Here is a 25,023-nt window from a genome sequence, read left to right as displayed (position 1 = left end):
TGTAAGATTTGTATTGAACTATTCCGTTACCCAGTAATAGAAATGGGGTTTTCGTTGTCGAAATATCACAAATCAATATTGGTCACAGACACAAGTCTAGAACTTCGTAATCTCTCTTAACGTGCCATGTTGGAATAGCCAAAGTTTGAACAAATGTGTGTGATTTGGATTTGAATACCCAAACCAAGAAGCAGAACACGCCACAACACTCGTAACCACTCCAGAAGTTTAACCGGACCCAACCTAGTGTACTTCTTCCTCCTTGTGGGTGTAGATGATGTAGTCCGCCTTGGGATAGGCCATGCAGGTGAGCACGTACCCCTCGGCCATCTGCTCATCGTTTAGGAATGAACCCTCCGACTGGTCCACCTCGCCGGATGCCAGCTTGCCTACGCACGTCGAGCACGAGCCGGCCCGGCACGAGAAGGGTAGCTCTAGCTCGGCCGCCTCGATGGCGTACAAGATGTACGCGTCCTCGGGCACGTCGACCTCACCCTCCAAGCCGTCTGGCCCGACCAGCTTCACATTGTGCACGGGCACGACCGCCGCTGATGTTTTGAACCTGCTTGAGACCCGTGTGCCTGAGGCGAGGTTCATGGATCGCGCCGGGGAAGTGATGCACGGAGTCGGACCATTAGTCTTGATCAGCGGAGCGCAGGTGCTGCACCGCATGGAGCCGGTTGTGGGAGCGTAGTACATTGTTGGAGCAACCATCATTGCCATACTGATGGTCCTTCGAGATTGTGATGACAACAAATAAGATCATAATTTTACCAAGACGAAATCGACATGTAATGATCAGAAACAAGAAAGGGTCGACAAAGGGTACGGTGGAACCAATCAACATGTAACTGTTTGTGCCTGCTTAAGGTGATGCAGATGAGCGAGCACAAGAGTTTCAGGGCAACACTGGACCGTGTAGAACATGAGGACTGCACTGGACACGCTATTTAAAAGCCGTGTGCCAGATGCCGAGCTGCACCAGAAGCAACCTCGATTACGCTTGGCTGATGCCCTTGGGAAACGACCATTGGTGACGAGTCGAAGGTTCCAGTAGAAAGTGGAAAGCAAGCAGGTGTCGCGCTGGCTTCCCTGGTTGCATACTCGGCTCGGCTAAGTTTTGCGAACATGTGTCACGTGACGGCCCCTCGAAGGGCAAAGGGCCAGAAATTGAGGTTGTAGCAGGGCCCGATCGGCGAGACACGAGGCTATCGGATCCTGATTGGACCTGTGATATGCCAATATGGCATTAAGGCCTTCCCGAGTGCAGTAGATAGAGGTTACAGGTAGAGAATGATGCGAGCATTCTGTTCTTGTTACTCCTAGGCCTATTTGTTCAGGGTTGAGACGGCAAGTAATGCCCACGAAAATGCTAAGCCTAAACGGAAAGACAACAAGGTGGACACATTGTTATTCGTTTATTCTCCTCACAGGATATCTATCCATCTATTGATTATCTTACTATCTTACGATCCTTTTTCGTATACCTCTTTGACACGAATCTAAACATAAATGAACAATCTTAATATCTCGTGGGTAGGCAAGGGCTAGTGGAATATTCCATTTGCCTCAACCTAGTTCAGTGAATTGAATGCAGAAACGTTGCGACAGAGTTCCGGATTAATACGCAGCATTTGTCGCCACAATAATGGCGTTTAGAGTTCATTGAATCAACTGACTGATCGCAGTAGACTTTCATTCTGGAGATACAGCCTGCCAAAATACCACAGAGAGTTATCAAATGATGAGCATGTTGGAGACTGCTGGGACTGGAAAATTTGAGATGTTTGATGGTTGATTGCACTTCAGCAATGGAAGTTACCAAAATGATTGTTCGGCTCCCAGTTGAACAGCACATGCTCATTTTTGTTTTCTGGTGGATATGGTGGGACAATAGAAATAAAATCAGAGAGGGTGACCCCGCAAATTCTCTAAACAATATTTGCTACAAGTCTCAGTGCCACACTGCTTAGTATTTGAAACTGTTTAAAGCTGAAAAGGAATAGGATTTACAACCTCCGCAAAAGTGGCAGCCTCCTAGCCAAATCCTTAAGATTAATATTGACGGAGCTTATAATATGGGTGAATCTTGTGGTGGATGGGGTATTATTATACGTGAATACACGGGTCACTTTATTTCTGCCAAAGCCGAGTCAGTACAAGTTGTTAATAGTGCTAATTCAGTGGAAGTATATGCTTCTGTGGAGGCTATCGATCTGGCACTGCAACTGGGAATTGGTAATTTGGTAATAGAATGCCCAGCTTCTAGTCCAAGCAATTAAGAGGAAAGAGCCTGATGCTTTAACTTATGCAGTGCTCGTTCGTGACATGAAGTTTCTATTGGAAACATGTTTTCAGACGTGCAAGATCCCGCGTTGCAAACGAGTTTGTAACTCAGCTGCTCATGGGTTAGCAAAGTTTGGTAAGAATTTAGGGGATGAATCTCACTGGGACATGTCAGTACCAGCTTTTATAGCTGCCATTGTAATAGGTGATGTGCCTGAACAAGCTGCGTAATGAAGTTCTAGTTCTCCTTAAAAAAAATAAAAACACACAACAGAGAGATCTCTAGAGACATGCTCGTTGCATACCCTTCTCGCTGTGTCTACGTTTCTCTGTAGAGTCCTCGATCTTACACGACGCACGCACATGGACACATGTGAATCACACGCCTGACCTGACACAAGCATAGCTCACACTTGGGACTTGACCGCGTCGCTGTACCCTGTGAGCCCGTCGTAAAACCTCGACCACAGCATGATGCCCCCGTACTTGGTCGAGTTCTTCACCACCGGCAGCACCTGCGACACCAGGTCGCTCGCAGTCACGAACCCGCTGCCGGCGGCCTGGGGCGCGGCCGGGAGCCCGAGGAACACGCGCCCCGCTGGGATCGACGTCCACTGCGCCCACGCTCGCGCCAGGCCGCCCACGCCGGCGCTCGAGCTGTACTGGCACGGCGGGTTGTTGTAGAACTGCACCCATACGTAGTCGAACAGACCCGTGGTGAGAGCGCGCCCGAGCGACGCGTCCGGGAACGGGCACTGCGGAGCCGCGGCCAGGTACACCGGCTTGCTCCCCGACCGCCGCGAGTAGGCCTTGAGGAACCTGGCCAGGTCGTCCCAGTACATGCTCCCGCCGCTCTCGATGTCGAAGTCGATGCCGTCGAGGACCGCGTCGCCGAGGGGCCTCGACGGCGAGGTGCCTCCGAGGTAGTTGTTCCAGAGGTACTCGGCTACCTTCCTCGCGTCGCCCGTGGATGAGAGGCCGTAGCTGCCGCCGCCGCCGCCGATGGAGAGCAGGACCTTGATGCCGAGGCGCTGGCACGACTTGATGTCCGCACCCACGCCGGTGCAGCCGTTGGTCGCCGGGTTGCAGTGGCCGGCAAGGTTCAGCACCGGCGTCTGGTCCTTGCCGAACGTGGGGAGGAATGCCACGTTGACGAACTTGTAGTTGCCCGTCGCGCACGTCTGCGCCAGCGTGCCCTCGTTGCCGTTCTGGCCCCAGTAGATCGCGATGTCGCCGGCGCGCGCTCCGGCGGCTAGCCCGGCCAGCGCAACCACCGTGAACAACAACATTGCCGGAAACGAATCGCTTCTTGCCATCTTGGTTTTCGAGTTCTTAATACGTAGTCTTATGAAGTACGGATTATGCTTGGAGGTTCTTGCTCTTTACATAGCTCAATCCGTTGAGCAACGTGGTGTGCAACTTGCAGCGGCGCAGCTGTGTTCTCACTACGATTCATCATTCGTTAGGTGTGCTCGCCATCACAAGTGGACCGGGCAAGATCGAGATAGCGCAACGTGTGGTCGGAATTTGGGACTTGTCATCGAAAGCAGGGCACTGTCAATAACTCGTGCATGCTAGCAGCTGGCACTCAGCGGTGGTTGACCGTTGAACCAATACGAGTGGGTCATCGGTTTGAGAAGAGCTGCTTCCACTGATCCAGCGGCCAAGTGCGACGACCATTTCGCTTCCAATTTCCACGCTTGCTTCGGCTCAGAAATCAGAACCCAGAAACGCTCAGTGCGCGAGAGCTAGTGCGTTTCCGTTGATGCAAATATGAAATCGTGCCGTCGCGGAGTGCATACTTGCAATTGCATTCTCCCGCACCTCTGCAAGTTGGCAACCATGTTCACATTCGTGCTAGTCCCGGAGGGAGGTGATTCCGCTGCTCGTTATCCGTTGCCACAGGCCCACAAGCTCTGAAACTGCAAATAATTTAGTTATCGACCAAAGGACGGGGGTCCAACGTGTCACGGGCGAGATTGTGGAACTGGATGCTCTTTCCTTCGCTATACGCAAACCGGATCTTACGTATCAGTTCAGACAGTGAAGTGGACAAGCCCAGAACTGTTTGATGAACAACACGACGTCATGTCACTCGCGCATCTTCGTACTGCTCGGCGGGTAAGCCAGAAAACGCTGCCAAACCTGGCGCTGATCCGACGATTAACGACTTTTAAGAGATGGGCCTGCACGTACGTAAGGAGACTGATCCAATATTATAGTGCGCCTGGACAGAGGAATGGACAGCCAGCCGAACGAACTGGGCCTCCTTTCATTTCTGTCACTCCCGTCAACTTGTTGAAAAATACATTCCCATTGATGCCGAGTGCAGCAACAGCAGCGAAATAAAATGGGGAGTGGCGATTCACGTGCTATATTCCCTTCCTTTTATTCCCTTTCGATTCGTTTCTTTATTTCTATTTTTTTATTTTCGTTTTTTTCTCATTCTCATTCATTTTATTTTCTCTTATCTTCAATAATTTTCCTTCGAGAGAAATCGCAAAGAAAAATGAGAGAATCTCATCTTGAAGAGAATAACTCTGAAAATCCCGTCGTGAAGAGAACCGTGAAGGAAAACCGTTGGAGTACTGAAAGGAACAAAATCCCCAACCATATTCCCTTCATTTCGTTCCCTTTCCAATTCCCTTCCCTGTTCCCATTTCTTTTATTTTCTCTCATCTCCGACAGCTTTCTTTCGAAGGGAATCGTGAAGGGAAAAAAGAGAGAATCCCGTACTGAAGAGAATGGCCCTGAGAATCCCGTCGTGAATGAAATCGTAAAGAGAAACTGTTGGAGTGATAAAAGGAATGAAAATCTCTTCACGATGAGAATCTCGTCCGCGAAGGAAATCGCTTGAGCCTGGCTTAATGAGCTGATTTGCAGGTTCGTGGCTATCGTTTTCAACTGAAAGCAGATGGCGACCACCACCACAGTTGAATTTCTGAACATGTGCAACGTTCAGTAGTGTACACGGTAGTTCTCTTACTGCGGTTTTATTTCTGAGCGTGTGACAAAGGATGGCCGGGTGCGCTGTAATCGAGAAAAAAGCACTGTGCCTACAACTCACTTAGGTGAATACGCAGGTGTATAAAGAGCTTAGCTTGGCAATACTATGTGCTCCAGTGCTGCACAAGAACGATGTTAAATTAGGGACTGGACATTCTCTGGTGAGATATTACGGTACGGCTTTTCTAACGTAACTTTACGAAATGATCTTATTATTAACACTTGAGCTAATTCTTAGTGAACTTTACATATCAGCGACGACGTAACACGTACAGTTATGTCAGAGATCTCTCTTGAGACATCAAACTTCTAATGTGCGCCCCACTTACAAGCGGCAATAAGATGGGCTCCATGTGATATCTTTTAGAAAAGTCTTATTAGCCTATAGTCAACTCATCACCCAGTCTGAAACATGAGAAGACTAAAAGCGGTAAATCTATTACATATATTAAAGGGCTAAGAATTAGAGTGAATCTAGGCTCAAGTTACTATAGTACTGTTCATATGAGTTGTATGTATGCGTGCATACATATATACAGGTACATATATGTACGCACATGTATACATATACATATGTGTATGTACATATTTTTTTCAAAATTCCAGAAAAATGGCGAAAGTAATAATAGTTATATTGATAAATCTGCTGAAATAATCTAAAATGTATAGGAAAAATATCTAAAACTAAAAAAATATGAAATAAATTTAGTTAAGTTTGTATTACTGTCGTATACATGCTAATATTATGTGCATGCATGAAAGTACCAGTGTTTCCCCATAATTAGATGAATGTGTTAATATTGATATATCCATAAATAAATATTGAGATACTTAAAATTGGTGAAGCTAATTTTTTAGTCTTCTTTTGTTTTGCTTTGTGCAAAAAAAAAACCGAGCGCGGCGTAGGGGCGTCAATCCACCTAGTTATAAGTTGATTAACCACTTTATTCAACGGCTTAGGTTTTGGTGAATTGATCATCCATGGTACATGAGAATTGTCCCTGCAAGCTCACACTTCCATCAGTTTAGTTATTCCCTCACAAAATAAGAAATGCATGTTTACATGGAAATATCCGACTATATTTAGATGAAATAAAATAACACAAGTAGATGAATCTAAGTGGTCAGTTTGAAAGTATGACATGGGTTTTTCTCAATACACTAAGTGTAGCACAAACAAACGACAAATGATATCTCCTTTATTTGTTGATCCAAAGGCCTAGGATGAAGATTTAAAAATAGCAAAGCTGATATTTTATTTTATTTAATCGTGTGATACGTTTTACATGTGACAACACAAATGAATCTGGAACACAACCCCAACACCAACATGGTCTCGTCACCCACACGTAGTATTACAGAGTACAGTCTCCAGCTCTGGTAAGTCGAGACTAGAACACGAACATGCACAAAGATAAACGATCTACAATCTACGACCAACACACACGTACAACGCATGCAAAGCTTGCATGCCTGCCGACTGCTGAGCAATTTGCAGTATCAGACGTGGCTCTTGATGGCGGAGCTGTAGCCCGTACGGTCATCGTAGAACTTGGCCCAGAGCATGACACCGCCGTACTTGGGCGAGCCCTTGATGAGCGGTAGCACCTGCGACGTGAGCTGACCGGCGGGCACGAACCCGGTGCCGGCCGCGTCACTGGAAGCGGGCAGCCCCAGGAAGATCTGTCCGGCCGGCACCGACTCCCACTTTTTCCATGCGTCCAGAAACGCGCTGCGCCCCGCGCTGAACTGGCACGGCGGATTGTTGTAGAACTGCACCCACACGTAGTCGAACAGCCCCGTGTTGATCGCGCCGCCGTCCCACTCGTCCGGGAACGGGCACTGCGGCGCCGCGCTCAGCAACACCGCCTTGCCGCCGTTCTTGCCCATGTTCTTGAGGTCCCTGCATGCGCGCATGGCATCCGGCCAGGTGGGCATACTGCACTTAACACGACTGTGCAAGTGTACGTGTGTAACGACGAGTAGGGCCGCAAGAGTTTACCTGGCGAGGTTGTCCCAGTACTTGGCGCCGCCGAGCTCGATGTCGAAGTCGATGCCGTCAAGGACGGCTTCGCCGAGCGGGCGAGACGACGACGTGCCGCCGAGATAGTTGTTCCACAGATAAGCGGCCACCTGCCGTGCGTCCCGCGCGGACGACAGGCCGTAGCTGCCGTCGCCGCCACCGATGGAGAGCAGCACCTTGATGCCGCGGCTCTGGCACGAACGGATGTCCTTACTCAATCCCGTGCAGCCGCCCGACGAGGGGTCACAGTGGCTGGCCAGGTCCAGCTGCGGCGTCTGGTCCTTACCGAATTTGTAGACGAAGGCGAGGATGACGAACCTGTAGTTGCCGGACGCGCACGTCTCGGACAGGGACGCCTCGCCGTCGTTCTGGCCCCAGTAGACGGCGATGCCGCCGGCGTGGCATGTGATGAGGAGCGCCACCAAGAGGGTGGAAACGAGCTGGAAGGGAGTGAGAGCTCGGTCTGCCATGGCTTGACCGTGCCCAGCTAGCTATAGGAATGCTCTTTGAGTCGTGATGGCTGGCGAAGTGTGGTTAGTCGGGTCTCGTTTTATAGCGGTTTGAGAGTGTTAGCGCTAGTAATATGGACGTAGTGTTGAGAATTTTGAGCAGGTTTCGTGCCGTGGCTCATCCGCACTTCAATGTGAATTTACCGTGAGTAGTTGCGGTTAAGTAAAGCCGAGATGCATAAACATTTCTTTGCGTCGATATACTTCCATAATTAAATTTACTCGTACTGATGATCGACAATGATCGCTGAAGCCGAGTTCGAATCTGAAACGCTCCACCGTACTCAACTGAACTACAACAGCCCACGCGACAAAAAATTGCATCTTTCCTGTATCTGTCGTGGAGCCGTGCCAGACACCCCTCGTCGTGTACTTCTTGGTGCGGACTTCTTTTTTATCAAACTTGTCCTTTAAAGATTAAGGATTTTTTTTCCATATTTTTATATACATAATGAGTTTTTCCACTGTAAGAGATAGAAAAAAGAAGTAATAAAAAAGAAAGTTTCACCCTATATCTGTGTTCTTGTGTTCTTATTTGGATCTATATTTGTACTGTGTTCATCAAGAGAGACATAGGTGTCTCAACAATTTTCTTTTGAAATAGATGATATTTTCTTATTTCTCACTAACGCATCTCAAAATATTCAAGTGGAAGCAAAAGAATCAGAGAGACAAAGTAAGAAGATTAGTTCCATGGCAATGTAACTCCACGGATGGAATATGAACCATAGGTTCCATTCAAAACCATTACATATGTCTTTGTGCTCAAAACTCGTAATTTTTAAAGAAACTAGAGAAAATGGATACCGGACAAAGTTATCCTCCAAGATGATAGTCTAGTTAGCAAGGGGACTCAAGACCCGTTCAAATACATGAGTATGTGAGTGTTTAAGTCACTAGTACCAAGAAAAATAACCCTGAAAAGATGAAAAACTGCTGCTCAAAGAAAAGATCACTGGGTAAAGAATCTCTACAAGTTGATGATCCAAAGACAAGGGTACTCAAGACCCATGAGCATACACTTGTGTCGGTGTATCAGGAACCGGGGGTCCCTGAGTCCCGAGGCCCGGCCAGCCATCCGCCACATGGCGCCATTCCACGAGGTCCCTCCTGAGGGATGAGAAAAGCTCAAGTCCCGGGAGAAGGTGCTCGGGGTCACAGTCAGTGGTTCCCGAGCATCCCAGTTCTCCGATGATTCACGGAGTCTAAGTACCGGGAAGAAAGTGCTCGGGGAGGTGTCTGGTCACCCCCGAGCACCCTAGTCCCCCGATGATCAGAAGAGTTGAGTTCCGGGAGAGAGTTCTCGGGGCTGCGAGCGGCGGCCCCCGAGCACTTGGTTCCCCGAGGATCCATACAAAGAGTGCTCGGGAGAGAGTGCTCGGGGCTGCATGTGGTAGCCTCCGAGCACTCGGTTCCTCGAAGGTCTATATAAGAGTACTCGGGAAAGAGTGCTCGGGGAGGTGAACAGTGCCCCCGAGCACTCAGCACCCCGAAGACAAAGTTGGGCATTCTCGGGAGAGAGTGCTCGGGGATGTGAACAGTACCCCTGAGCACTCGGTGCCCCGATGACTCAGAAAGGCCCCCGAGGGGCCCGTCACTGAGGTGTCCACCTGTCAGAGGTCCGAGGCCGCATTTAATGAGCGTGCGTGGCCTGACACATCCAACTGCTCCCGCTGCAGCGTCAGTTCCTGCCATGTTTTGGCAGAGAGGCGTGGGGTCATTAATTGCACGGGTCCTGTCCCGTATCATCTGGCTTGTCTCGGGATAACATCGCGAGGATCAAGGCATTCTGTCTGCCGCCCTGCTGTGGCAGAGGAACAAGACAGGGCGGGCACGCCGGGCTGTTCTGTGGCTGCCCGGTGGGCCCTCTCCACGGCGCCCGTTGCTAGGGCGTTTATGGTGACAGGTGACCGGGCGTGCGGCGTTTTTTCCACCCCCGGTCACTTCATCCAGAAGAAATGATGACGCCTTTTCCAGTCATGACGTCTTGGAACTCGTGCCCCCTCCTTCCCGTTCGGGGCATGACTCGGTCGGCAGGTACTTAAAAGAGCCGGCGGTACAGAAGAGAAGAGGACGAACCCAAGCCCAACCAATCGAACAAGCGAACAAGAGATCGCAAGCACCCAAGAACCAAGGACCGGCACAAGGCACAAGGCATAGTCCCTGCCGAAGAACAAGGAGCCTGAAGCTCTTAGTTAGGCCAGTGTTCTTGTAACCAGCAATATCCTTGAGGGATTTCCTCAGAACAGTTATTGCATCCATACAGGAGTAGGGTATTACACCCCCATGCAGCCCGAACCTGTCTAAATTCTGGTGCATTTACTTCTTCTTGCACTAGGTCATCATCCCCCACCACCGGCCGTTGCATTTACATTCACTTCCATTTATTTCTCCGACGAACTTATTCAGGATCATCCTCCCGGCCGAATCTCTAAAAATGGGTCTCTCGGGATCCCTGCGACAGGAGTTAATCCTCCGACAACTTGTATGCGTTTATGCATCTAGCAACAAGAAGAATGACCTCACAAGATGCTGAAATTTCAGCTTAAAAACCAAAACGAAAATCAAAACTGAAAACCGAAAAACTTGCAAACTTGCAAGGGAACCAATAGAGGAAAACTAGAAGGAGGGGAATTCAAGCATATGCAAAAAACATAAACTTCATTACTCAAATAGGTCAGCCCTATGTTAGGCAGATTATAAAGATTTATCTCTCAAAACTCTCATATATTACATAGGCTAAGCACTCATCCTTCTCTCCTCTAAAACCCGCTCTAAGGCTCTCAAATGGGTGGCACAAGGGGGCTCAAGTAGCTGGTTCAAACTCTCCCATATCCCTACCTATCTATTTATAGACCTAAGAAACAAACTTGACCACTAAGTTTTCTAGCTTTTCCCTAAAATACCCCTCTCTTATAGTACACTCCTGCATACCATCGATGATATTTTGATCTATTTTCTTCTCCATTCATCGGATGGCCGTGACACCTTCACGACTTAGGTTTGCCTCGATGTAAGCTTCACGATAGTGCCACATACTCCTCCAGTCCTCCCACGATTTTGAGGCCAAACTACGAAATCGCTTGCATGCTTCTCAAAGCGTGACTCACCGTCTTACTTACACCTTAAACAAGCGCTTCGATGTCGACGCGTGTACTCCGTCATGCGATCCTGATCGCCAGCAAGTCTCTCTCGCTCCTGATCCCTGGGCCGCCTTGTCACTTGCACCGGCATCCCCTTCGCTTGATTTTGTCGACACACCATCTCCATCCGCCTTTAATGCTTTGCTTGACCTCTACGTGTTCAGCTAGGATCACCCTTGACTCCACCCAGCCTCCTTTATTGTCTGGCACCAAACATTCCGCTTGGTCCCGATCATCCCGTCGTCAACCGCCAAGTTGCATCCATCACCTGCACACCATGAGACAAGCAAACACATATCTCTAACTCCAATTTCAATTAGTCCATAATCAATATGCTCAAATAAAATCTCAAATCATATCAAAGCTCATGCAAAATAGAAGATCATGAAACCAAATTAGTAACAATATCAATCACTCATTACAAGTAAACCAAGACATATTTCAACTTGGTTTCTCAATATCATAACCGATGGCAACATAAAATATAGCACTTGTTGACGCCACCGCTTATTTCCCTGGCCCGAGCACTGCATCGCCCGATTCAGCCACGACACTGGCCCCTACCATCACGTGCACGCGTGCCGTCCCCCACCACCTTTCCTCATCGGCGTCACCCTATGCCTGTAGCACTAGGCTAGCGCCCCCACACGCGATGGGTAAGGTTGGAAACCCTAGCCACCCACCTTTTGATTCAACTGAATAAGGAAACATGCCTCTTGGCAAAGGATTGGATGTTTTATTCCAAAACAACAAAAGGGGTTAATTTGGGTCGGCTCAAAACTGGCCCATAATGAATTAGACTGGGACTTCAAAAAATTCTGAAAAATAAAGAAAAATCTCATATTGTTTTTATGGATAGACCGTAGGGATTATAGAAATTACGCAGAGGTTTTGTATTTCTGCATAATACGCCCTATACTTTTTGGAAATTGCAAAAGTTTTTGGTTTTTGCATGCAAACCCTCAGGGACATCATAATTTATGAGGATTTTGGTTTGATGGTTTATTTAAAGTATAGACCTTCTGTTTTTGCATATTTACAATTTTTCGAATATAGTATATTATAAACAACATTTAGTCTTGGAAATTGGTGAAGCAAAAGCTCATAGGTACCTCGAGAAACCATTCTAAGATGATTGCACTATATGAAACAACCAAGTAATGCAGTTGTCTAAGATGTGTTACTCAGCTGTACAAAATACATGTGGAGTGAATGTTGTTAATTCTACAAGTATTATCTATGAAGATAATTAAGCTTGTGTTGTACAAATACAAATGGATATGTAAAGTCAAATATCACGAAGCATATTTCACCAAAGCTATTCTTCAGCCATGAATTGCAGAAGAAAGAATAAATTATGCTGACTCATTCCATGCCTTGTGATAATCTAGTAGATTTGTTCACTAAGTCTTTATCACTAGCAATATTTGAAAAGCTTGTACGTGGTATTGGTATGAGATGACTTAGAGAAGTGCAAAAGTCAGGTGAAGAACTTTCGTGATATTACAATCCAAATGACTGAGTCAAGAAGACAAATAGTTTATTCCTAGTGAAAGAGTAATCAATCTAGAAGATTGAAAGATGCATTTTAATCTTTTTCCTTTTGTGAGTTTTTACCTAAAGTTTTCTCATATGAGGTTTTTAATGAGGCAATGTGTGCATCATAAGGACGGTATGTATGATTCTCCTTGTTCCCATTGGGTTTTTGGATAAAGCATGTATGTCATGGTAATTCACCATGAACAAGAGGCCCACCCAGGCACCTCTCCTCTTTGTTGTGGACTTTTTACCAAAGTGGAGGGGATTCCTCCACCCCTTTATAAACTAACAATGAGTTCTCTCATTGTAATAGATAGAAACTCCACACTATATACCAACCCATCTTCTTCTTGTTCGACTCACTCCCATCACCGCCGTACACCGATCTGGGTGCGGCTCCCGCTATACCACCTTCCCCGCCATTGTCGAGCTCTAACCCGCCACCATTCGGGCTACCGCTGAGGAGGGTGGGACACCGGCGGTCGCAAATCGACATCCCCTTTGGCTTCATGCAACTTAGTCCACCACTGTCACCACCGCCACTGTTGAAGTGCGAGGCAGCCACGGAGGCAGAGGGCTACAGATCGGACAATGACGACATGGCTTTGTATGACCTCATCAACGCCTACATGGACCTGGATGGGCTCGACCCGCTCAACTCCTCCGAAGAGCACCACGACGAGCACGCGAGCGGCATGCGCACTGGGAGCACGACAGAGAGCCAGTCCACGTTAGTAGAGAGGAAGGACGGGGGCAAGTCCTGACATTGTCACAATCTGTCGATGGATGGGAGCAAGTCCCTGGAAGGAGGTGCTATGGCACTATTTGATATGGAGTTTGCAAACAGTGAGTTCACATATGCCGAGAAGAAGAAGATCATGGCAAACGAGTGACTTGCGGAGATATCTTTGAAGGACCCCAAGAGAGTCAAGAGGTGTTCATTTCTCCGTATGTTTGGGACATTCATCCCTTTTTTGGAAATTGAGCATTGTACTTGTGGATTTTTTTAGGATTCTGATGAATCGACAGTCTGCAGCGGGGTCAAAGGAGCGCAAGATGAGGTACATTCAAGAGCTTGACCATAAGGTACATGTATTGCAGCCGGAGGCTACTACGCTCTTAGCACAATTGACAATGTTGCATGTTTGTTCTATGGAGCTAATGGAGATTTTATGGCATAATAATATATTGATTCTGTGCCAATTTTTTTCATGATCATTTGAACCCGAATGGGTGGTAGCACAGAATACATTCTTGGACCAAGGCAATCTGAATATTTTTGGATGATGTGGGTTGTAAATCAATCACCTCTATATTATATCATCATTTTTCACCATGTTTATACAAGGATTTAAATGGGTGGTGTTTTGTTAATCGATGCTTTGCAGATGTCTAAAATTTTGAACTCACATTTTCATCTTATCCGTAAGAATTTAAAAGCTGTGTTCCGTGTTTGAATCCGTTGCAGTGGCTGTTTGGTTGGCTGATGAAATGATACTAAGTTTGGAAAATGGCTGATTAGGACATTGCAGGGAGTTGTGGAGATGGGTTTCGATATTTTGTTGAAGAAATAATGTTTTCGTCTAAAAAAGATAATATACAATCATTCTCTACAATGTGTGTTGTGCAGTCACAGCAGTAGGGAAGCTTAGGCAGAACGCAATTCCTTGCGTTATCCGATCTGTTGTTTTAAGGATTAAGGACAAGGATAGGCCTGAGCATTCAGGATTGCAATTTGCGTATGTTCAACTTTGCTGATGAGAATTATGTTGCTTATTTATGGTGCCATATCGTACTGAGTGAGTTATTAGAGAAATCATGTAAGAAACCATTCAAATAGTATTCCAATTAATCATCATGATGATCACTAGCTTAATCATGATCATGATGATTAATCGGAATATCATCCCAGTAGTCTTAGCACGTGTTCTATGCCTAAGATCAGAACACATGTCTTTCCAACATATAGATCACAACACAACTTAAGAAAGAGTGAGTAATTAATTTATATTACAAGTTCTTAGATATTTAACCATTTAAAATAATTTACAACAAAAGGAAGCTAGGAGGATAAAGAACATATTACCTCATAACCAAAGTAGAAACTACATAGCGGAAAATCAACACCTATAAACCAACAAAAGCTAGGTGAAGCCATATGCCCTTAAGCTCTACCAAAAAACTCACCACACGAGCAGTTTGCACTACTCATTCATGTCACCTTCATCAGCGGGTGTGAAGTATCCAGATACAAGCTCTGGTATAATCGGAAAGAGCAGCATGAGTACGAAGGTACTCGCAAGACTTAATTCATAATGGATACATATAATAACTTGACTCCAAGGATTATGCACTTGAGTCATTAGTAAGGAATATACTACAAGGTTAATTAAATTCATATGTGTAAGCAACCTGACAGCTATGTGTGAGCATCTATACTTAATCATATATATCTTTCTACCCTGTAACCAACAACTTGAACATAAATGTAACTGGAACCATCTCATGTAATCAATAGTCATAAACAACCATTTCCAACATACCCTTCCATATTACCCATCTCCAAACTCTGGAAACTCTACGACTGATAAAAATGTATAAAAACATGCTCATGACCGAGAGCGTGGCAATTTAAATTGTTTTTACACACTGCAGGTGTACTCCTTTACCTACATGACTCGAGGACCATTCGGCTCACATGGCCACACATGCCCACATAAGGAGGTACTCGTGTCAAGTTTTTCCAATAAACCCTAACCGTTTGATATTGCGCTGATAGATCCGGGGGTCATCCAGAACTACTCCCGGAGCAAACTGGATACCCCTGTAAGCCTATTATGCCCACGACACCATTGACTCGCACGCCAAAAAGCCACAACTACAAAAGTATTCGGCTTATCATTCCCATATGCGACATGTAGTAAGTACGAAAAGTGCTTAAGGCAACTGCACCGACGGACGGTGCTTAAACGATACAAGTGATCTATAGCATCCAGGTTCCTCTCCCGAACTACACCAATGAACTCCTCCGGTGCAGAAGATACCCCTAGTACTGCTCACATCTCGTCTCGTCCTCACATATCATATAACTCATATCATTGTCATTGTGTTTGTAAACAATAAGTAAGCTCTAAGCTCACGAACATTGGTTGCAACATCTCTCGACTTCTACCAGGAACCTATGCATTGCTAAGCATTTTGAATAACTCTTAAGTTAGATATCAACAATGTTATCAAAGCTACAGGGATATGGATAATTAACAACTTAAGGTAGAGTTAATGCAAATCAATATTGGTTCTACCCATATAAACCCGACATCGACTTGCTAACAATGCAATGATACATAAGCGACAACTTATCAATTTAGACTCCATTCAATTCAACAAAGGTGCAATATGCTTAGATGATTGTCTTGCTGCTCTAGTGGTTGCCTAATACTCCCAGCGTAACACTCATAGAACTCTGGTAGATTGGTAGCGCCTTCACTCGTTTGGATCGCTGGCGTAACACCCTCTAAACGAATCAAAAACGCATTGCATAAATAATCAAATGATGAAAAAAGTGTGCATATGATGCATGTTTGCATATTAATAGAGCGTCGTGTTTCGAAAACACTTGCAAACAATCACCAAATGATTATGGTTCCGAAGTTTGAAACCCCAGATAAGGCAACCTAAGTGCATGTAACTTAAGTGGTTGGTGGTTAGACTGGTGTTGAAGTGGCGGTCAGACCGCCGACGTGTAAAAGGTTTTGGTATCTGGTAGTCAGACCGATGGTATGCCAATTGTCAGACCGACCCTAATGGCAGTCAGACTGTGAGACTATACCAGTAGCACCTTTGAAGGCCTTCGACAAAGGTTTGGTGATGCCTTTGATCGTAAAGGGTACTGAAATACTCTATGAGACTAGTGGAGTGCTGCTAAGGTGATTTGGACAACATTCCTAAGCTAAACTCAAAACACCCCATGGAGAAGCTCTAGGCTAGGGTTGAACTGAGGTCTAAATGACACAAGGATCAATTAGAGCTCAGGAACGACAGGAAAATGGTAGAAGATTACTCACCTTAGTGTAGAGAAGCTTTCTAGCAGATCAATTGTGAGGAACCATCCAAACAGTATTCTAATTAATCATCAGAAGGATCATTATTCATAATCACAACCTTGATCATTAATCAGAATACCATCTCAATAGTCCCGACACGTGTTTTGTACCTAAGATCGAAACACATGTCTTTCCAACATAAGCAATCATAACCAAGCTTAATAAACAGCGAGTAATTAAACCATTTACAAGCTCAATAATTTACAACAAAGAGATCTAGGAAGATACTAAAACTGATCAACTCTTAACCAAAAAAAAAAACTATATAGCGGAAACAAAAACTAAAGACATCAAAAGATGGGTGAAGCCATATGCCCTTAAACTTCACCCAAAAGCACGACCTCCGACTAGTTGGCTACTCATTCCCGCCGGTAGCATTGGCGGGCGTAAAGTAGCAAAAACCACCTTTTCCTCACCTGCAAAACCTGTAGAGCAGCTGATTATGAAAGTACTCGCAAGACTTAATCCATATAAAGTACGTATAAATAGCTCGACTCCAAGGATTATGCATTGGGCCATTAACAAGAAAAAAGGTCACAAGGTTAAGTAAAACACATATGCCCATAACCTGAATACATATGTGTGAGCATCTAAACATAACCAATAACAATACAAATATACACTGCAATAACCAACTGTACATAAATGTAACTGGAACCATAATGAACATATATGTAACACAAACCATCTCCATCATAACCAACATATCCAACCACAAACCACAACTCGTGACTCTACGATGGTGTGCATGGACAGAAGGCATGCTCATGACCGAGAGCGCGACAGTTCGAACTATTTTTATACCCTGCAGGGGATACTCATTTACCCACACGACACAAAAACCATTCGGCTTGTGCCACCTGCTAAAGTGCACATAAGGGGGTACTCATGACAATCTTTCCCAATAAGCCCCAACCATTTTGATCATGCATCGCTTGGCACAGGAATATCTAGAACTACTATCGGAGCGAACTCGATACCCCTATAAGCCCTTCCGCTCACACTATCGATATTCGGGCCCAAATGATCTCAGCTACAAAGGTATTTAGCTCGGCTTAGCATTAGATTAGCATGTTGTGAGTATGGTAAGTGCTAAAGCCAACGGCGGCCAACGGTCAGTGCTTAAACAATGCAAAGCGGTTTTACGGTGTCCGGGTTCCTCTCCCGAACTGCACCGAGGACTCCTCCTAAGCAGAAAGCATCCCTAACACTACCCACATCTCACCTCATACTCACCACTCATCCAAACATCTCAATATCATAAAAGTATCTGTAAACCATAAGTGAGCCCTATGCTAGCGAACAACGGTATTACCATCACTCGACTTCTACCGAGGACCTATGCATTGCTAAGAATGTCGAACAACTCTTACGCTAGACATCAACAACATTACCGAGGCGACAAGGATGAGGATAATCAACAACTCAAGGTAGAGGATGTGCAGTTCAATATAGGTTCTACCCGAATAAGCCCGAGACTTGATTCACTACACATGCGACATACATAAGTATAATTTATCAATTTTAGACTTCATTCAATAGAATAGAGGGTGCAATATACTTAGATACTTGCCTTGTTACTCTGTCGATTGCCTGATACTATCCGCACAAAACTCACAGAAGTGTGGTAGACCGGTGTCATCTTTGCTTCCTTGAACTGTCAGATCGACGCTCTCTAAAAGAAACATGGGTGCAATGCTTAAATAAACGAACAATGCAAAAAGAATGCAATGTGCATGCTCAAGTAATAGTAGAGCGCTACGACTCAAAAACATCTGCAAAGGATTAGGGTTTCAAAGTTTGAAACTCTGGATAAGCTAACATAGCCTCACCTTAGCCTTCACAGTCTAGCGGTCAGACCAACCTTAGGGTGGGGTTAGACCGGTGGCTTGCAGAGAGTTTTGGCCTCTAGCGGTATGACTGTAGGCATGGTGGCGGTCAGATCGCCCACCAACGATCAGATCGGCCCAAGTGGCGATCAGATTCATGTATAAGTTTTTAACTCGGATTCTCTGGTCTCCAACTAGCGGTCAGACCGTCAGACCTTACCGGCAGCGCCTTTGCGGGGTCGCTGGCGAGGATTCCGGCGAGACCTTTGATAACGAAGGGTACGAAAATGCTCTATAGGACTATTGGAGTATTTCTAAAGTGATTTGGACACCGTTCACTTAGCTAAACTCATAATACCCCATGAATTGGATCTAGGCTAGGTTGAACTTGGACCTAAATGACACGAGGGTCGAATCGAGCTTGAAAACAACAAAAAATGGTAGGAGATAGCTCACCTCACCTTATGAAAGCTTTCTATTGGATTGGAATGCTTCGTGGAAACTCCGATTCGCGAATCGGCTCCTAGAGTGGTGGTGAAGCTTGCGGTCGATGAACGGAGCTCCGGCAAGGGAAAATAGGGGAAAACTTGGGGAAGTCGTCTAGGAAGCTCGTGGGAGTTCCCACCTACAATCTTCGGCCTTCGAACGTGATGATTAGAGCTCTCTTCTCTCTCTAGGTCAGGGTGGAGGGAGGGAGAGTGAGAGAAAAGTGAGAGGGAAAGACCAAAAAGAAGTGATCGATCCACTTAACCCGAGCCTCTGTGTGCTAGCAATCAGACAACGAGCTTAGGCGGTCAGACCGCAGAAATTCCATGTGGCAGCCCACGTGGCAGTGCACCTGACGGTCAGACCGCGGGTGACACTGGTCAGACCGCGAGGGGTTCTTTTGTTGAAATTTTTCTACGTCTCCCCTCATCAGCCTCTTTCGTTCTTTTCCTTCAAGGTATGTAGGGATTTTCCAAAGTGCTCTAAATCGTCTCTAAGGTATTTGAGACATGTTTAACCGATTTTTGATAGACAAACATGTGAAAGCACATACGCTGACAATTATGCATGCCTAATTACGTAATTAGCATTTTAGGACGTGACATCAATCTACTTCGGAGAAGCCCTGTGGTGGTGTATAGGCTTAACTTTCCTCCAGCGAGGGAGAAGAGGGGAGGAGCTCGGAGAAACCTACAGGAAGCTCGGACAAATCTTCACCGACGATCTTTGGCCTTCAAACACAACGGACGAACCTCACCTTCTCTCTCTAGGGATCGGGGAGAATGGGGAGTGAGAGGGAAAATGAGAGAGAGCACAAGATAGACCGATCGATCCTCTTTAGTGAGCCTCTGCGTTTCTGACGGTCAGACTACAGAATGGGTTGGTTAGACCGCGAGAAACCCATATGGCAAGCTCATATGGCTTCCCGCTGTCGGTTAGACCGTAGATGATCCCATATAGACCGTGAGGACAATCTTTTTCCTTTTTATTCCTTTTTTCATATTTCTTCACCTCCAAAGTAGTCAAGGCTTTCTAAGTGTCTCTAAACCATCTACAACGAATTTTTGAAACACGTTTTAAAGCTCGTATTACAAACAAACATATATAAATATAATCTTATAATAATTATACATACTTAATTACATAATTAATGTTTTAAGACATGATAAATCAATAATATTATCGTAGGTAAACTTTTTATTCCCATTACACGCACGGACATTCAGTCCAACGGGCACGCCGCGGGCAAAACGGCCCGCGCCTCATCACCCGATTTTTCTTTTACCCGTGGCCGTAGGACTGCGGCAACGCATCGCCTCTCTCCCGTTCTCGCGACCTGCGCCGTGTGGTCGCGATTCAGCGCCACCGTGGTTGCGATTCAGTCCGACGCCTCGGCCTCGAGAGTCAGCGCCGCCTCTCCCGTTCTCGCGACCTGCGCTGCCACCGCCCGCCTCTGCCCGGTCTTCAGCCGTTGCATCCACGCCGACGCGTCGGCCACGTGGGTCCTAGGACGAAGACAGTGGCGCAGTCTCGCCTCGGGCGGCAGCCGGAGTGGAGGAAGACGCGACGGTTTGGACAGGGGTTGTTGGGTGAAGTCGATCTGGGGTGCCGCCACGACGAACTTGCTTGTGGTGTGCAGATCTGGCAAGAACGCGCAGCCAAAGGTCAAGTTCTCGGCCACGCCGCGGTCATCATCACTTTGTTATTGCCATTCCGATCAAGGTCGGGTTATCCTCTCCCTCCTCCTCCCCTCCCTTCTGTCTCACTCAATTTATTTGGTAGGAAATTGTTCGCCGTGTTCGAATTGAAGATTTGTATGGTGAATTTCTGTATTCGATCTTCCTATGTGCCGTTTTTGTGATCCAACCGAAGAATTGCATGACATAGTTTTTCAATTCTGCGTCTAAATAGGCTGATCTTGATCTAGATTTGGAGGGGCGATTTTCCAAGGTGTTGAGAGGGATTTTCTCACTGGGAAATCGCGCTCGATGATAGCCAACTCTGCTTTTGCTTGTGTCGGTTTGTTCAAAATTGGTTGGGTGAGTCATGTCGTTACTGGACAAGTTGGTATCTCTGTCACTGGGCCTGAGCTTTGACAAAGTCTCTAGAAATTATAGACTGATGTTACTAAATCATTGGTGTTACTTGCTAATTATCACTTCTGCCTTTTGCAGGAAAGGAAGGTAATGAGGTCTGAACCTACTATTCATATGTGCATCTGAAATGTCTGTAACTCCATGCTATAAGGTTGTCTTGGTTGTGATGGAGAAAGTTCTTCATTAGATTTTAGTTGCTAAGGTTCGGTGGTTCTTTCTTTGGGTGTGAAATATGGAGCACCTCCCTATCGAAGTCATTGGCAACATTCTTTCCCATCTTGGTGCTGCACGGGATGTTATGGTGGCCTCTGCTGTATGCCGCAAGTGGCGGGATGCCTGCAGGAGGCACCTTCGTTTGTTGTCCTTCAACTCCGATGACTTTCCTCGGGACATGACTACACGTCAGCTGGAGATTGTCATCACACAGACTATATTTCAAACAAGGGGGTTGCAGTGCCTCTCGATTCATATAGATAACACCCATGAATTCTCTGCAGCACCTGTGATTGCGTGGCTCATGTATACCAGGGAGACACTCCGGAACTTGTCTTACAATGTCAGGACGATCCCTAATGTAAACATCCTGGAAAAGTGCGGCAGGCAGAAACTCGAAGTGTTGGATTTGGACCATAACACAATCACAGGCGTTGAACCGAGCTATCAGAGATTCACTTGTTTGAAATCCCTCTCCTTGAGTCATGTCAGTATTTCAGCCTTGGATTTGAGCCTTTTAGTTGCTGCTTGCCCGAAGATAGAGTTACTGGCACTTGACATCCTTGAGATTGTCACTTCAGATCCACAGTCTACAATGGAGCTCACAAGCCATACGTTGAAGAGCCTCTTTGCAAAATCAGTAGGTGTAGACAAGATCATACTTGATGCGGATAATTTGGAGGTTCTACACCTGAATGCTTTGAACCTTGATTTGTTTGAGCTTATCGGGAAAGGAACACTGAAGCATCTTAAAATTGATGACGTCAGTGTTACACATTTGGATGTTGGGGACAGTACTGATCATCTGGAGGTAGTAGACGTGAGTAACTTCACAATAGTCTGGCCAAAGTTCTATAGCATGATATCCAGAGCATCCAACTTGCGAATGCTACGGTTCTGGGGTGTTGTGTTTGACGATGAGGATGAGATTGTGGACTCAGAAACTTTGGCTGTTTCATTTCCTCTTCTTAGGCATCTCTCATTGAGTTATGAATTACGAGACGGGTTACTTCACTACAGCCTGCAGGGATCATCACCACTGGAGAATGTTTCAGTTCTGGAACTTGGTTGGACAGTAATAAGTGAGCACTTTGGACCCTGGGTATTTGGTATGATTGAAAGGTGTCCAAATCTCAAGAAACTTGTTATTCATGGTGTTCTTTCTGAGGCAAAAACACGAGAAGAGCGCCAGATGTTAGCAAGCTTCACCTCATTTATAGTCTGTCTCATGAGGAAGTATGTCCATGTTGATGTACAATTTGAATATGAGTGATATCTACAAGGTTCAATTGGCATCCTTGTCCTCGTTCACTTCAAGCCGTGCCATCAGGTAACATTTTCTGTTTTGTGGCCTCAAAACATTTTATTCAGCATGGTCTTATTACATTTACAGTTCCTGCACTTCTCCCCCTGTTATTGGCCTTTTAGAAATGGTTCATTTTGGGTCTAATGTTTGTCCTCTAGCTCAGTCTTACTTTGTATGTGCAGTATCCTTAGTGGCAAAAACAAAAATTTCACAATAATTGATTCAAATCCAGGCTCCAGCTTAGTATAATGTAAGCCTTGGATATTGAAGTATGCCGTACATGCTTCCCGATAAAACTCATGTAGTTGATATCGTCCTTCTAAGTTATTACAAAACATTAAGTGTGAGCATTAAGTTTGTATTGATTTACCAACCTTTTGGAGATATGAGCAGACGTATCTGCTACATTGGTAGCTTTTGGAATTTTGATGTAATTTAATCATGGCACAGTACCAGCTAGCAAGCAGTTATGCGATTTTATAATTAGATCCCTGTACTATAATTGGCCATTTGTTGTTTCATGATTTTGCTTAAGAGCCAGTCGTCTCTGCCATATTACTTAATGGCTTTTGTCTAACTGGTGAATGTACCTGTTATCCGACCTTTGTGTCACTTAGCCCTTATTTTTGTGACAGGGATTGGCAGACTTATTGAAGTGTGTGCTAGAGCAGAGGTAACGTCAATTGAAGAAAAGCTTGTCTAACATCAGTTGAGATGATTTGGACATATTCAATGGAGGCCTCAAGAGTCACCGACACATAAGAGGTTATTAAGAGATAATGTGAAGAGAGACGTGTCAATCAAATCTAATATGAGAGGAGTATGTAAAGAGAGACTTGAAGAAATAGAATATCCTCACAGAACTATCTATGAATAGAAATACGTGAAAGTTAGTTATCCATGTGCTAAAATTATAACTTATGCATCAATCATTTTGTACCAAAATTACTTTTACTTTTTTGCTATTACTAGTACTTTTTATTTATTATTGTTTTATCATCATCTTTTTAGTTGAATCTTATTGGTTTTACCTCTAGTCTACCCTAACTTGTTTGGGACAAATACATTGTTGTTGTTGTATTGGCAACTCTGAAACACCATACTTTCAGAAGGCATTGTATCCAAGTTGCATACCGTATCCGATATCGATACACGTCGGATATGTATCCGGCAAGTATTTGAAAAAACAATTATGTAAATTTTGGATATGCAATTTTGCATGACCTAACAAAGTCATTCGTAATTCCACACGCCTCCTGCAGAGCCGTCGCCAGCTGTCTCTCGCGACGCCCTCCCAGTTGTGGCGGTGGTGAGTTTCTCTCTGGCTCTTCCTCTTTTCAGGTTAATTGGCTAATAAAATTGGTTATTGGTTATGATTCATATGGAGTGGAAACAATTTTGTATGTTGTGAAGACGACAAAGAAAATTAGTGTTGATATTGTATAATTTGATCTACCTTTTATCATCTCATATGTAAATTACTAATGAGTTAAATCTAGCTATATGCTCTGGTTTGATATGACATATTGATAATAGTAACCTCTAAGTGATTAAGATAATATAAACGTGCATTGCAAATTATTATTGTTTTAAAAAAATTAAAACATATTTGTGTATTAGGTTTTCTAGAAAATAGTGTATCCTGTATCCGTATCAGTCTGATACCGATACACGTATATGCTACTTAGAATATATTTTGCATACAAAAACTCTCACCTTATACGTAAACTAAGTACTCATCTCTTCTTCCTAAAATCCTACCATATAACTCTCAAATGACTGGCTTAAATGGTTCAACCAGTCCTCCTCTCTTATTTATAATCTAAGTTCCTTGACCTATAAGTTTTCTAAATTATTTCTAAAATATTCATTTCTTTCGATACACTTATATCTACTATTGAGAGCATTTTCATCCATCTTTTTTCTCATCCATCGAACAGCTGTGATGCCTTCATGACTTAGCTTTATCTCGACGTAAGCTTCATGATGATGTCACGTGCACTTCTTCTTCACGGTTTTGAGATCAAATCATGAAACAGCCTTTCGCGCTTGTCAAAGTGATTCACCATCACTTGCTTATACCTTAAGCAAGCGATCCGATATCGACACGTGTACTCTGTCTTGCGATATTGACCACCAGTAAGTCTCTTCCGTTCCCGATTCCTCGTGTCGTCTTATCACTTGCATCGATATCCCTTTCACTTGACTTTATCAATACGACATCTTCATCTGTCTTTCCATGCTTTGCTTGATCTCCACGTGTACAGCTAGGATTACCCTTAATTTTGTCCAACATCCTTCATCGCCCGACAGCAAGCACCCCACCGTTGACCGTCAAGTTGCATCCATCACCTACACATCATAAGAAGCACAAACATATATGTAACTTCATCTCAAGTAAGTTAAAAATCATAATTCTCAATTTAAACATATGCCAGAAAAATCATGAACACTGGATGATCTGGTGTACACTCCTTCTGAGCA

General features: G+C 45.0%; 4 protein-coding genes and 1 pseudogene across 9 annotated transcripts; 2 read left to right on the top strand and 3 right to left on the bottom strand.

Moving 5' to 3' along the window:
• Positions 1 to 243: 243 nt before the first annotated feature.
• Positions 244 to 717, bottom strand: LOC133885792 (ferredoxin, root R-B1-like). Its single transcript, XM_062325541.1, has one exon. It carries the CDS (start codon positions 715 to 717, stop codon positions 244 to 246), a length of 474 nt encoding a protein of 157 aa, XP_062181525.1.
• Positions 718 to 2,429: 1,712 nt separating this feature from the next.
• On the bottom strand, positions 2,430 to 3,735 carry LOC133925003 (hevamine-A-like). The gene has a single exon (XM_062370787.1). It carries the CDS (start codon positions 3,600 to 3,602, stop codon positions 2,694 to 2,696), a length of 909 nt encoding a protein of 302 aa, XP_062226771.1. The 5' UTR covers positions 3,603 to 3,735; the 3' UTR covers positions 2,430 to 2,693.
• Positions 3,736 to 6,649: 2,914 nt separating this feature from the next.
• Positions 6,650 to 7,821, bottom strand: LOC133890516 (acidic endochitinase-like). The gene is made up of 2 exons (XM_062330908.1): positions 7,295 to 7,821; positions 6,650 to 7,195 (listed from the first exon to the last, which is right to left on the bottom strand). Exons 1-2 carry the CDS (start codon positions 7,783 to 7,785, stop codon positions 6,793 to 6,795), a joined length of 894 nt encoding a protein of 297 aa, XP_062186892.1. The 5' UTR covers positions 7,786 to 7,821; the 3' UTR covers positions 6,650 to 6,792.
• Positions 7,822 to 12,705: 4,884 nt separating this feature from the next.
• Positions 12,706 to 14,001, top strand: LOC133885782 (bZIP transcription factor 29-like; annotated as a pseudogene).
• A 6,148-nt stretch (positions 14,002 to 20,149) lies between these two features.
• LOC133924983 (F-box/LRR-repeat protein At1g67190-like) lies at positions 20,150 to 23,952 on the top strand. Of its 6 annotated transcripts, none has more exons than XR_009910876.1 (3): positions 20,150 to 20,646; positions 21,099 to 22,563; positions 23,802 to 23,952. XR_009910876.1 is itself a non-coding variant. In XM_062370764.1 (3 exons), the coding sequence occupies exon 3, from the start codon at positions 21,253 to 21,255 to the stop codon at positions 22,504 to 22,506; it is 1,254 nt and encodes a 417-aa protein (XP_062226748.1). In that variant the 5' UTR covers positions 20,150 to 20,646; positions 20,836 to 20,963; positions 21,099 to 21,252; the 3' UTR covers positions 22,507 to 23,555. The 6 variants fall into 6 exon arrangements, 1 of the variants encoding a protein (XP_062226748.1); XR_009910875.1 differs by lacking the exon at positions 23,802 to 23,952 and adding an exon at positions 23,211 to 23,555; XR_009910872.1 differs by lacking the exon at positions 23,802 to 23,952 and adding an exon at positions 23,185 to 23,555.
• Positions 23,953 to 25,023: the final 1,071 nt, after the last annotated feature.

This window comes from Phragmites australis, chromosome 1, assembly GCF_958298935.1.
Source record: "Phragmites australis chromosome 1, lpPhrAust1.1, whole genome shotgun sequence".
Classification (NCBI taxonomy): Eukaryota; Viridiplantae; Streptophyta; class Magnoliopsida; order Poales; family Poaceae; genus Phragmites; species Phragmites australis.
This window is presented reverse-complemented; position numbering and strand designations above follow the sequence as displayed.